Source organism: Gymnoscopelus microlampas, assembly GCF_963454915.1.
Source record: "Gymnoscopelus microlampas genome assembly, chromosome: 7".
Classification (NCBI taxonomy): domain Eukaryota; kingdom Metazoa; phylum Chordata; class Actinopteri; order Myctophiformes; family Myctophidae; genus Gymnoscopelus; species Gymnoscopelus microlampas.
Genome location: NC_139944.1, coordinates 57,135,066 through 57,149,110, shown reverse-complemented (window position 1 = coordinate 57,149,110; position 14,045 = coordinate 57,135,066). Strand labels below are relative to the sequence as shown.

At 42.8% G+C, this 14,045-nt stretch overlaps 1 protein-coding gene across 1 annotated transcript in view; it reads left to right on the top strand.

The window, feature by feature from the left end:
* LOC311048680 (inositol 1,4,5-trisphosphate-gated calcium channel ITPR1-like) overlaps positions 1 to 13,664 on the top strand; it is a 184,039-nt gene extending 170,375 nt beyond the window's left edge. The window contains exons 61-63 of the mRNA XM_084061942.1: positions 2,198 to 2,358; positions 8,220 to 8,381; positions 10,294 to 13,664. Coding sequence (XP_083918068.1) covers positions 2,198 to 2,358; positions 8,220 to 8,381; positions 10,294 to 10,380 — 410 coding nt within the window. The 3' untranslated portion in view covers positions 10,381 to 13,664. The remainder of the gene's footprint in view (positions 1 to 2,197; positions 2,359 to 8,219; positions 8,382 to 10,293) is intronic.
* The last annotated feature ends 381 nt before the right edge of the window (positions 13,665 to 14,045 follow it).

The window sequence follows — 14,045 nt, the reverse complement described above, 5'->3', positions numbered from 1 at the left end:
TGAACCTGACCAATGTTAGCTTGGTGGACACACGGAAGGACGAGAACGAAAACATAGTCTCCTGGCGGAGACAACAATTTGTGTCACCTTTTTTGTGTGGGTAGTTACACTTATAACCTGTTAGGGTTAGGGATCCGTCTCTGAACTCATGTGATTGCTGTGGGGGTGGGGTGGCTGATTGGTGCCCCACAACTTTCGGGGGCAGCAAAATCCAATCACAACGGAGCGGGCCAGACTAATCTTGTCCTTGATGGACATGTCTAATGTAGGGATTGAAATGTGTTGATGACTCTCCAGCTGCTTCCTGTCTGATCAGGCCTTTAGAGGAGGAGAAGATTTATGTTAAAAAATACAAAATGTTCCAAAAATAGCAGATCTACAAGCTCGCAGTGCGGCACGAAGTGACGCACTGCAAGCTTGTAGATCTGCTATTTTTGGAACAGCCAACTTGTAAATGGATAAAGTGGACCCCCAAGGGTCCCCCACAAAGGACCCTTGGGGGTCCCCGGACCCCACATTGAGAACCAATGCTTTATGGTGGCAGAGTAGTAGAATGAGAACTCTCCCATGTTTGCTCTAAATCTGGGTGGAAAAGTCAACATCTTACCCACTAGCCTAAAGGGGAATCCCCCCTCCCCCCCCCCCCTCTCTGAGACATACTGCTACATCAACACACATGTTAACGTCATCAAGAATGCTTCCATATGTGGAGCAACAAGTGAGAAAAACATATCGCTGTTGTCAGGCAGAAACCGACCATGTCCAAAATATCAACTTTCCAGGACATGAAAAAAAAAGTGACGTTTTTAAAACAACACAACTCTGTCTCATCACAGTTGGTATGGTGACTTTATACATTGTCATATTATACTTGAATTAGTTAGTGGAGCAGATTAGTGACATAATCATTCACATTACATTATTTACATTACAGTCATTTAGCAGACGCTTCAAAGGGACTTACAATTAGTGCATTCAACATACAGTAGGTAACGAAAACTACTAATCACCAGAAGTCTGAAGAGCATTCTCTTCTAAAACAAGCAACCAGGAGTATACCTAGTGCTAAGGTAAAAGTGCAATATATCAGCTACCTGTCTTAAACAGATGAGACAAAATAGCAAAATCAAATGATCAAGAGCTAAAACAAATAAGTGTATCGACTAAACAAGATCCAATAAAACAATACAACAATAAAACAAGAGTTTGTACAACTAGTTAACAACAAGTAGGCCAGGCAGAGAGGAAGGGTAGTGTTTCCTGAAGAGGTGGGTTTTCAGCCTGCGGCGAAAGATGGGCAGTGACTCTACTGTCCTGACATCAGTGACTCTGCTGTCCTGACATCAGTGTCTCTGCAGTCCTGACATCAGTGACTCTGCTGTCCTGACATCAGTGTCTCTGCAGTCCTGACATCAGTGACTCTGCTGTCCTGACATCAGTGTCTCTGCAGTCCTGACATCAGTGTCTCTGCTGTCCTGACATCAGTGACTCTGCTGTCCTGACATCAGTGACTCTGCTGTCCTGACATCAGTGACTCTGCTGTCCTGACATCAGTGACTCTGCTGTCCTGACATCAGTGTCTCTGCTGTCCTGACATCAGTGACTCTGCTGTCCTGACATCAGTGACTCTGCTGTCCTGACATCAGTGTCTCTGCTGTCCTGACATCAGTGACTCTGCTGTCCTGACATCAGTGACTCTGGTGTCCTGACATCAGTGACTCTGGTGTCCTGACATCAGTGACTCTGCTGTCCTGACATCAGTGTCTCTGCTGTCCTGACATCAGTGGGGAGTTCATTCCACCACTGTGGGGCCAGAACAGAAAAATATATGGCGATGGTGTTTTTCACTAGAAAATAGCGCTACTGAACGAGAACCTGAACGGATCATTTGAAAGAATCATTGCAGTGAACGTTAACATGAACGAAATCGTCCGTTCACTGAAATTACAGTTTTTTTCCCACCACTAATTGAATGGCCTTGTTGTTGAAATGTGCTGCAGTTTACCAATTACACTGCCTTGCCTTGTCTATATTGTGTGTGTGTGTGTGTGTATATATATATATATATATATATATATATATATATATATATATATATATATATATATATATATATATATATATATATATATATATATATATATATATATATATATATATATATATATATATATATATATACTGCCTTTGCCTACAGGGCTGGAGAGAGACAAGTTTGACAACAAGACGGTGACGTTTGAGGAGCACATCAAAGAGGAGCACAACATGTGGCACTACCTGTTCTTCATCGTCCTGGTGAAGGTGAAGGACTCTACGGAATACACGGGACCGGAGAGCTACGTGGCCGAGATGATCAAGGTTAGATCATTATAATTATAATATTAATAACAATAATAACTTGAGAGCTATGTGGCCGAGATAATGAAGGTAACTTAGATCAGTCGTTATTGGTTATTATTTTTGGAGGGGTCTCCAGATGATTATCTTAACTCTTTAACTGCCAGAGTAATAGTGTAATAGTGTCTCACCACTGGCAGTGAAAACGAGCCATTTGACCAACCTTTGAAAAATCATGAAATATGTTCCGTGATCGCTGCCCTCACGGCGGTCCCCTCATTACACACACGGGGGTCTCGTAGAATAGGACAAAAAACAACCCTTAACCCTTTAAGACCTGAGGCGATTCTTTAAAAAAATCTAAATCCTAACAGTTTTTGGGAAAAAAAAGAACTTTTTTTTTTCAAGATTTTTCAAAAATAGCATATCTACAAGCTCATAGCGCGGCACTCGGTGCCGCGCTATGAGCTTGTATATCTGCTATTTTTGAATAGCCAAAGACATCTAATGTGACACAGAAGCGTTCCAGGTATCAATGGGTTTAAAAAAAAATACATCATTCAAACTGACATTGAAACCAAAAGTCAAAATGAAAATATAGCTGCAAGCAGCGATAATATGGGGCCAGGAGAGAGAAAGAGAAATGATAATTCCTTTAACAGGTCAGTTCATGAAAGTCCTTGCGGTCTTGTTTCCAATGAGTGCCTGTGAGCAATTAGGGGTTAAGAGTGGGACAAATTTCAAATTTTTGGGACAAATTTCATTTCATCGACACATTTGCTGACCTGGCCTGGAATCGTACCTGGGGCAACCTGAGTCTCTGGCTCCCTAGGCGGGCTCACTAACCACTCAGCTATGGCCACCCCTCAGAGAGAGAGAGAGAGAGAGAGAGAGAGAGAGAGAGAGAGAGAGAGAGAGAGAGAGAGAGAGAGAGAGAGAGAGAGAGAGAGAGAGAGAGAGAGAGAGAGAGAGAGAGAGAGAGAGAGAGAGAGAGAGAGAGAGAGAGAGAGAGAGAGAGAGAGAGAGAGAGAGAGAGAGAGAGAGAGATAGATAGATAGAAGAGACATAGAGAGAGACAAATGGAATAGATTGAAGAGACAGAGAGAGAGACATGGAAACGGAATAGATTGAAGAGAAAGACATGGAATAGATTGAAGAGAGAGAGAGAGAGCGCCATGGAAACGGAATAGATTGAGTCATGTTTTTTGCATTTCAACTTAAATGAGTCTGCATCAAGTGAGGCTTGAACCGGCAACCTTACGGTCATGAAGCACTCTTAGGTAGCTGCAACACTACCTATAGTGCTATGTCTTTGTCAAGGCTGATATTGTCTGTTGAGGATCACAAACTCTTGCCTTCTGTCATGACCCAAGCCCCTGTTTCACTAACACTAAGATCACTCGTTCACAAACCATTTACCAATGAAGAAATTGTACATCTCCTCAGAACCAAAATTAGTGAAAGTAGCCGATCTACAAGCTCACAAACCATTAAAAGTTGTCAGATTGTACATTGGCTATTTTCACAATGAAGTATGTTATACATTGAAAAAACATACTCTCATTGCTATCTGAAAAGTTGTGAGATTGTAGATCAGCTGTATGTAAAAAACACTCAATTAAGTATTTCATGTTATCTTTAACAATTGCAGATGTATTCATTGATAGTCATGTTGTGTGAAATGCAACTTAGAAGTCTGCACCAAGTGAGGCTTGAACTGGTGACCTTCAGGTTGTGGGGCACACATTTAAGCGAGAAGCCACCAACAGACAAGAACCTGTGAAAAAGGAGATCACACAGATCATACAGTTTCACGCAAATAGCTGAAAAATCCTGGGTTTAAGTGTTTTTCAAACTGCTCAAGATTGCGGACAATCTAAGGGCGGTGCTTACTGGTCAACGTGATAGATGTGTTCCTCATTAGTCAAGGCACATGTGTAAGCAGGTCTAATGGCTGTCGGCCAAACGAGGCATGACTTTTGCCTGTTTAAAGTTTCAATTTTCAAAAAATTGCTATAGCGCCCCCGTTTGACCAATTGGAGTAAGATTGGTTTCAGTGATATTTGGAATGGCCCTTTACATTTCTGCAAAGTTTCAAAGAATGGTAAGTCTGCATGTATGTGTTAGGGGCAGATGAATAATTGTCATAAAACTGCAATATTCATTGGCTCATTAAAGCTTCATTTTTTCACTTATGGAAGATATTTTGCAAACGTTTTTTGGTATAGGTCCAAAGTTCATGTGTAAAAAGTTTCGTGCAGATTACTCAAAAATCCCAGGAGGAGATAGGTTTTAACTGTTTTTCATATAATTCCAAATGGTGGGAGATCTAAAGGTCAGAGGTCAAAAGTCAGAGGGTGAAAGTTGTTCAGCATGAGGAGACGCATGTGTGCATCGAAGTTTCATGGCTGTAGGTCAAACACGGCATGAGTTGTACCTGTTCAAAGTTGGCATTTTTCAATTGAGTGCTATAGCGCCACCTTTTGACGAAAGATTGTGAGAATTATTTCTTGATCGTTTTTCATGACCATCTATCATATGGCCGAGTTTCATAAAAAGCGACTGCACGGTTCAGCCAGAACTGCCAAAAGTGGCAGAAGAAGAAGAAACGGAATAATGCGAATAACAATATGGGTCCATGCTGGAAGCCTGGCCCCATAATAAAAAGAAAAACTAATGACAAATGAAAAGCTAGAACAACCTTGACGCACGCACGCACACACACAGTGGTGTAAAGTAACTAAGTACATTTACTCAAGTACTGTACTTAAGTACGTTTTATTTCGTATATTTACTTCTACTCCACTACCTCTGAGAGGAAACTATTGTAATTTTACTCCACTACAATTCATCGAAAACATGAGTTACTAGTTACTTTGTAGATTTTGATTATTGTTACAAAACACCACGTCAACACTATATACATTTCGGCCATTTGAAAATAGCCGATCTACAAGCTCACAATGAATTGTGAGCTTGTAGACATGCTATTTTCAAAAGAGTTTTATATATTTGAAAACGTGTGAAATGAGACATTCTGCATAATGAGTACTTTCTACTGTTGGTACTTTATGTACATTTTGATTTTTTTTTATTTCTACATTGCAGTATTGATACTTTTACTTTTGAGTAGTTTTTCCACCACTGCGCACACACAGACACACAGACACACACACACACACACACACACACACACACACACACACACACACACACACACACACACACACACACACACACTCTGACTGTGACAACAGTCAGCCAGACAGGATGTTGGCTGAACCAGGAATTCCCACGAAGCCACTTGATCAAGATGTGATAAGAATTACATGGAATGGGTTTGGCTGATGACTGTGTGTGTGTGTGTGTGTGTGTGTGTGTGTGTGTGTGTGTGTGTGTGTGTGTGTGTGTGTGTGTGTGTGTGTGTGTGTGTGTGTGTGTGTGTGTGTGTGTGTGTGTGTGTGTGTGTGTGTGTGTGTGTCCTTGTCCTTCCCAAACTCAGCCAATCACAGCCTCTTTGTTCTCCTGTCTGTGTGTTTACATCCAAACATCACATCGTTGTTGTCGGGCAGAAACCTCTTATCTCCATATTCTAAATGTTTTCCTAAATGAACGCTATGCTTGATCACACTACAGAGTCACACAGAAGCATCACAAATAGCAGATCTACAAGCTCTAAACGCAGCGCGAAGCGACGCATTTGGAGCTTGTAGATCTGCTACTTTCAATGCTTTTGATTTTCAATCCTGAAAAGTAACAGTTTTGGAACATATGAGGTTTTCACATGACAGAGAGACCATATACTCCATCATCCAACCTTAACAATCTCTGTTTGTTTACAGCTATAGGCACCCTGTTCTCCCATTGGCTGCTTAGTTTACAGCTATAGGCACCCCGTTCTCCCATTGGCTGCTTAGTTTACAGCTATAGGCACCCTGTTCTCCCATTGGCTGCTTAGTTTACAGCTATAGGCACCCTGTTCTCCCATTGGCTGCTTAGTTTACAGCTATAGGCACCCTGTTCTCCCATTGGCTGCTTAGTTTACAGCTATAGGCACCCTGTTCTCCCATTGGCTGCTTAGTTTACAGCTATAGGCACCCTGTTCTCCCATTGGCTGCTTAGTTTACAGCTATAGGCACCCTGTTCTCCCATTGGCTGCTTAGTTTACAGCTATAGGCACCCTGTTCTCCCATTGGCTGCTTAGTTTACAGCTATAGGCACCCTGTTCTCCCATTGGCTGCTGAGTTTACAGCTATAGGCACCCTGTTCTTCCATTGGCTGCTTAGTTAACAGCTATAGGCACCCTGTTCTTCCATTGGCTGCTTAGTTTACAGCTATAGGCACTCTGTTCTCCCATTGGCTGCTGAGTTTACAGCTATAGGCACCCTGTTCTTCCATTGGCTGCTTAGTTTACAGCTATAGGCACCCTGTTCTCCCATTGGCTGCTTAGTTTACAGCTATAGGCACCCTGTTCTTCCATTGGCTGCTTAGTTAACAGCTATAGGCACTCTGTTCTCCCATTGGCTGCTGAGTTTACAGCTATAGGCACCCTGTTCTTCCATTGGCTGCTTAGTTAACAGCTATAGGCACCCTGTTCTCCCATTGGCTGCTGAGTTTACAGCTATAGGCACCCTGTTCTCCCATTGGCTGCTTAGTTTACAGCTATAGGCACCCCGTTCTCCCATTGGCTGCTGAGTTTACAGCTATAGGCACCCTGTTCTCCCATTGGCTGCTTAGTTTACAGCTATAGGCACCCCGTTCTCCCATTGGCTGCTTAGTTTACAGCTATAGGCACCCCGTTCTCCCATTGGCTGCTTAGTATACAGCTATAAGGCACCCTGTTCTCCGGTCGCCAGTTTGACTCGTCTCGCCCAGTTGAAGTATCAGACCCCTAACACCCCCCCCCCCCGCCCCCCCCCCCTCCACACAATACGTGAACATTCTGCCAAAAATAGGCAGGCACACACAGCATGGTAGACAAGGTGTTTTGCCGTCCCACGCACACAGGAACACAACCTGGACTGGTTCCACATTATGAACAGGGTTGCCAGATCTGCTTGCTATAATTTCCTTGCAAGATTTTATTTGAAAATAGCCGATCTACAAGCTCACAACGTGAGGTTGTAGATCTGCTATTTTCAAATTGCTGATGTATATGTTAAAGAGCTCATGTGGCCTAGCCTGACACTCAGCCTGAATTTTCATTTCGTTTCACTCCATTATTCAGTCTGAAAGCCCTCTCAATGCAGCCCATTTCTGAGATGGGGGCGTGGCCAAAGTGGGACTCCACTATGAACCAACGCGATTGGTTCATACTGGATTATCCCGATCCCGATTCGTCGTGCAGATTTTCAACAGAGAAACACCCACCTTCGACAGCGTCACCAGACCCTGAATGCGAGGCAAACGATTCAGGGGGTGGAGCCAGGCTACATGTGGCCCATAGTCGCTTCTTTTGGGCTGGTTTTCCCTAGACCTGGTTGCTTGTTTCTCTCACAGAATCTGGCAACACTGGTTATGAATGAAGGTGTGTTCTCTTCCTATAGGAACACAACCTGGACTGGTTCTATGTTATGAATGAAGGTGTGTTCTCTTCCTATATGAACACAACCTGGACTGGTTCTATGTTATGAATGAAGGTGTGTTCTCTTCCTATATGAACACAACCTGGACTGGTTCCACGTTATGAATGAAGGTGTGTTCTCTTCCTATATGAACACAACCTGGACTGGTTCCACGTTATAAATGAAGGTGTGTTCTCTTCCTATAGGAACACAACCTGGACTGGTTCCACGTTATGAATGAAGGTGTGTTCTCTTCCTATAGGAACACAACCTGGACTGGTTCCACGTTATGAATGAAGGTGTGTTCTCTTCCTATAGGAACACAACCTGGACTGGTTCCCGCGGATGCGCGCCATGTCTCTGGTGAGCAGCGACGGCGAGGGCGAGCAGAACGAGATCAGGAACCTGCAGGAGAAGCTGGAGTCGGCCATGAGGCTGGTGGCCAACCTGTCTGGACAGCTGACCGAGCTGAAGGAGCAGGTAAACATGGTTATTAATAACGTATTTTTATAGTTAACTAAACCTAAAAGAGCAGGTAAACATGGTTATTAATAACGTATTTTTATAGTTAACTAAACCTAAAAGAGCAGGTAAACAAATATGGGGTTGATTGGATGTTTCGCTAAGGATTTTCAGATTTTTTTTGGGTCAAATAGGCTCCTCCCACTAACTTTGGAAGCAAATTATGGCTGAACGGTATGGACTATCAGAATACTGTATGATGCGTTCTTATCACATGGGTCCAGATATCATGTGTTCCCATTTTTGTGAGATTTGGGCAAAATCTGTAGGAGGAGGAGCAAAAAGTGTGTTTGTGTGTGAAACTCATTTTAGTCAGATGCATGACCCAAGGAATCCAGGAGAACATTTTGATTCTACGACCTACAGTTCAGGAGTTATAGGCCAAAACGTAAAGTGGGCTGTTATAGCGCCACCGTGAGGCTTTACTGTTGGAATTACTTTTTCCTGCGTGGGCTATTTTACTGTGAACCTCTCTTCCAAGTGTGGTATCTGTAGCCCTTACGGTTTCCGAGAGAGAGATACTTGAATGTGAGTTTTCGCATTTTCCCATTCAAGTCAATGGGAAAAATTCATTCACTAATACATTAATATAAACTAGACAATACAACGTATCCCTTAGCAAAATGGAAGCACGCGATTCCCGATGAAGCCAGTCGATTTGACATAATGGCTCGAGTGTGTGCCGCCAAAACTATGGGAGGAGTAGTGGGACAAAATGAAGTTGCCCAAGTACTAGTGTGAACCACACTACCGTAAATAGCCCTTCTTTCACATCTTGAGAAAGAGACAACACGGGGAACAAATCCTCTTAAAGATGCAGTGCAGTGACATTTTCTGTCATTTTATTTTGAAGGTTCAGTCTGAAACGTCGTCTCAACCGACAGTGAAGCGCGTTGCTACTACTTGGCCGATTTCTAACCTATAATGTTTTCAGATACATATTTTAGTGTGCAGATTAAGTTTAAAATGAGTAATACACCATCTGGATGTCATCTTGAATGAGATTCAAAACGGAGTAGCTCTGTAATTAAAATCAGCTGTGTTTGAAGAACGTGCAGCTATGGGAATCAAACAGGTGTAATCAAGATTCATTTATATTCATCAAGGCTGCGTTATGTCATCACGCAGCACGTTTTCCTTTACAGGAAGTAATTAAGATTGGCATTTTAGGGACTTTAGATATAAAAATACACAAAAATGTTTAAAAAAAATAATAATTGGCATCTATTGTTAGGTATGCCCATATGATGACCACGGATATGCTCTAAAAGTGTCACACGACTTAATGTCGGCGGCCCATTAAATGATACATTTTAGGAAGGAAGCCGCAGGCCATTAATATACAATCTGTCCTCGTGCCACTATGGGCCCCCGGGCGTGGCGTTGTCTGTCGTAGTGGATTAGTGGTTGTTCTCTCTCTGCGTGTCTTTCTACCTCTCAGCGGAACCCAAGTCTCAAGGTTGTTCCTGTGAGCTCAGGTCTAGTGCTGCATGCCCCATAAATATGTATGATTTATTTATGCCACAACGCGCGTCACGGAGCGAGCGGTTCGGCCGCTTTGAAGTCGGTTAACTTTGCTCAGGAAGCTCTCTGAAGGCATGCAAACACACTCGTATTTGTTTTATACTGTACCTGAAAGGTTTTAGCATAAAGCCTTGACTGGTTACAATCAGTGCTTTCTCCTCACATGAACAAGACTGACTGACTGACTGATTGATTGATTGATTGATTGATTATCGATCTATGTTGGTAAAAATGTATTCAAGTAAAGTAAAAACAATATATTACACACATTGTGAGCTTGTAGATCAGCTATGTTCACAAAACATTGACAAATTACAATCATAACTGTGGTTTTCTCTGGATGCAGATGACGGAGCAGAGGAAGCAGAAGCAACGCATCGGCCTGCTGGGACACCCCCCCCACATGAACATTAACCCCCAGCAGCCCGCCTGAGTGAGGAGCCCTCCAGCAGGGACCCCTCCACGGCTGGCCGCCAACAGTGCCTGAACATTTCTGACAGTCTACTGCATGTAACAGACAGGAGAGTGTGTGTGTGTGTGTGTGTGTGTGTGTGTGTGTGTGTGTGTGTGTGTGTGTGTGTGTGTGTGTGTGTGTGTGTGTGTGTGTGTGTGTGTGTGTGTGTGTGTGTGTGTGTGTGTGTGTGTGTGTGTGTGTGTATATATATATATATATACATATATCACAGTACGACACATACAGGATGTCATTGGAGTATGTTACTCATTGGTGTGTATGTGAAGGTGTGTATGTGCAGGGTGAAGGTGTGTATGTGCATGGTGTAGGTGTGTATGTGCAGGGTGAAGGTGTGTATGTGCATGGTGAAGGTGTGGAGAAACCAGTTGTTGAGGATATGAGGATGAAATAACAATATGACTCATTTGAACGCCTACTTTGTTGTAACTCAGCTCTGGAAAAAAAAGACCGTGCCAAAGTTTAAGGGCCATGGAACCCTACTAGGCTGATTTTATAGGTTTGTTTTCCACTTCAGGTTAAACCATTCAATCTGGGAACACATATCTGTCATTTCAGATTTCTTTGGCTATTTTTGAAAAATCGTGAAAATGTTTGCAAATCTTTGAATACATATATTTTAAAACGAACATTTGTAAAATATTTGTTTGTTCCAAGAACCCCCCAGAAGCAAAGATTTGAGTAACAAATGTTATGTATAATATTCAAAGATTTGCACACATTTTCACAATCTTTCAAAAAATAGCAGATCTTCAAGCTCATTGCGCTCACAAACTAGAACATCAGCCTGGGGTTTTGATTAATGCCTTACGCCCAACCAAATGGACCCTGGACCCTTACGGGTCTGTAACTCTGAGAGTGTACAAATGGAACCAAAGGGACCCTTACGGGTCTGTAACTCTCATAGTGTACAAAGGTAACCAAATGGACAAATGGGATTAAATGGCATTCGTACGCTCTCAGAGTTAATGGGCGGGTCCGCTGCCGAAATGCACACCAAATTAGGGGTCCTGGAAGTTAAAAGGTTTGAGACCTGAAACCTGTCACAGATTGACTGAAGGATGGTTGGAAACGAGTTGATGCACCGATGTATGGGCCGTATCGTATATCGGGGCATCGGACGATATTCGCCTCGTTGACTGACTGCCGCCATCGGTGTTTCGGCCAATAAGTTCACATTCACCGATGACGGTGGCCGACATTTATCTGTCGGTGTGACGCGTAAACCTGGCGTTGGCCAATGTCTGTTGTTTTGGTTATACTGTATACCTGCAGCCTTTATAATGAAGGCTTATTCGTTTCCTTGGCACAAACGGGTGAATGAAATAACAAACATCGGTATCAATATCGGCCCAGAATGTCCGTATCGGTGCGTCGCTATCGGGAACACGTGTCACATTGAGACTGAAGGATATGGTTTGGAACACAGGTCACACTAACAGGCCCATCCAGTGGCGTGCACAGACATTTTGAGGGGCAGGTGCTCATGTAAATTATACTTTTTTTGTGTTTACTTGGTCTGCTCTTTTTTCCCTCTACACCTATACCTCTTTGCCAAAAATAGCCGATTTGGCGTTGTGGGCTTGTATTTTTGGCTAAAGTTCTCCTCAGAAAAGGGATGCTAGGTTTCGAGTGGTTATGGTAAAAAAGAAAAATCATATCACATAAAGATTTGGCGGACCCCCTGTAGTAACTCTGAGGACCCCCTAGGGGTCCCGGACCCCCTGTTGAAGATCCCTGCTGTAAAAAGGGCACTTGTGGTCAAGAGGGCAAAGGGCAGGTGCTCTAGCACCACCTAGAGTCTATCTGTGCACGTCCCTGGGACCATCCCAATGCTCAAAGTTCCATCCTTGCGTCCTCCACTCGCGCTTCATAGCCTGGACTATGAGCGAGGAGGCGAGGCAGAGGGGTGAGGACGGAGGATCTCTTTAAGGAAGCGGAACGCTCCAATAAGTTCATTCAGCGTAAATTTGTCTCCAACACTTCCTCAAAGGAGACGATGAAGGATACAGTCGATGTATCCTCGCTCCAAGCTGCTTGGAGAGCCTCCTCTGTCCTCGCTCTCGGCTCCTCCAAAAGCAAAGTAACGTTTGGGACGAGAACGATTTCCGGGTCACGCTGGAACGCAGTGCAGAGGAGGCGAGGAGGCAGAACTGAGAGATATTGGGATTTGGCTGCTGTGACTGAAGGATGGTTTTGGGATAACAGTATTTAATGTCTGACTTTTTTTTCTTCTTTTTACCACGGCAGGAATACTTGATAATAATATGCAATAATCTGAAAAGAGACGGACCTGTTTTTATTTTTTTTGCTACGTTCCTTTTATATTTAAAACGATTTATTTTGTATTTGAAGTTTGATGGAGAGAAATTATTTCCTTAAAAGCTATCCTGTAGAGTTCAGTTCACTCTATTTTGTTTTCCAAGCGTTTCCAAATGCTATGATTTAAAAATGTAACAGGCCTTATAGTGTGAAGTTGTTTCGTAAGAAAAATATCTAATTTCGGAGACCTGCATTCCTGTTATTTGCATAACTCCATGTGTTCTGAAAGTTACGTTGTTTTTTAGTTTGTCATCGTAGGAAACTTTTACGAAAATAGCCGACGTAGGTCGGCCAAGTTTGCCGTTAGGCTGAGGACGTTTTTGAAGGCAGGTGTGTTGAAGCTCGGTATCGAAGGATGTACGTTATATCGACCTGTAAGGACACCCGTTTTGTGTTCGTTTTTTTCTGTTATTATGAACGGTGACACTTGAAGTCGTGCTGTGTAATTTCAGCCTGTTTTAGCGATACCACTTGTTGCTCCGCTGTCGTTACGGCGTTTGTCTCCATGGAAGGAACGCTGAAAAATTGATCTGCTGCAGGGTCGGTCGTGTAGCGCCCCCCTTAGGACAGTTTTTGTAAAGCAACAACAACAGCACGTGTATTTATTAACTGTAAAATACATGAATAAATACATTTCTGGTACATTTTCCGGCACCTAAACGTCACTTTGGCGCAAGGGTCGGATAAATACATTGATATGGAATGGTTATTGTGGAAACATAATATACCAGTGAAAGATTATATGAAAATACTAATAACTATAATACAAATAACTTGTGTTTCATTGAAAATAAAGTTACACAGTATGACTTAAATGTTACACACTGAAGTCATAGAAGGGCTTTTAGCACAGTGGTTCTCAAACTTTTAAATGTCAAGGGTCTCCCCTTATCTCTGACGGGGTACAAACGGAACCAAATGGACCCGTTTGTACCCCGTCAGAGTTACAGACCTGTAAGGGTCAATTTAGAACCCTGAGGGTCCCTGGACCACACTCTTCTGACATTGTCATTACGGAACTACACTGTAAGGGCTTTATTGTGCCGTGTCACAACTTCAGTTGGCACCGTCATTAGTCCCTTTTGTTTGATATGTTTGGCACTGAATTAACTTTGTTTAAGCTTTATATTATTTCTATGTAGTCCTTCAAGCACTGATAAAAAAGTATGTTATTATTATGTTTTGTTTATAGCACACACATGAATGTACGTTTAATCTTAGTTGTCACTTTTCTAATAGTGCCTCCTCTCCACCGCTTAAAAGGATTGTACAGTTCAACCCTCAGTTTGTGTCAGATAAAACGC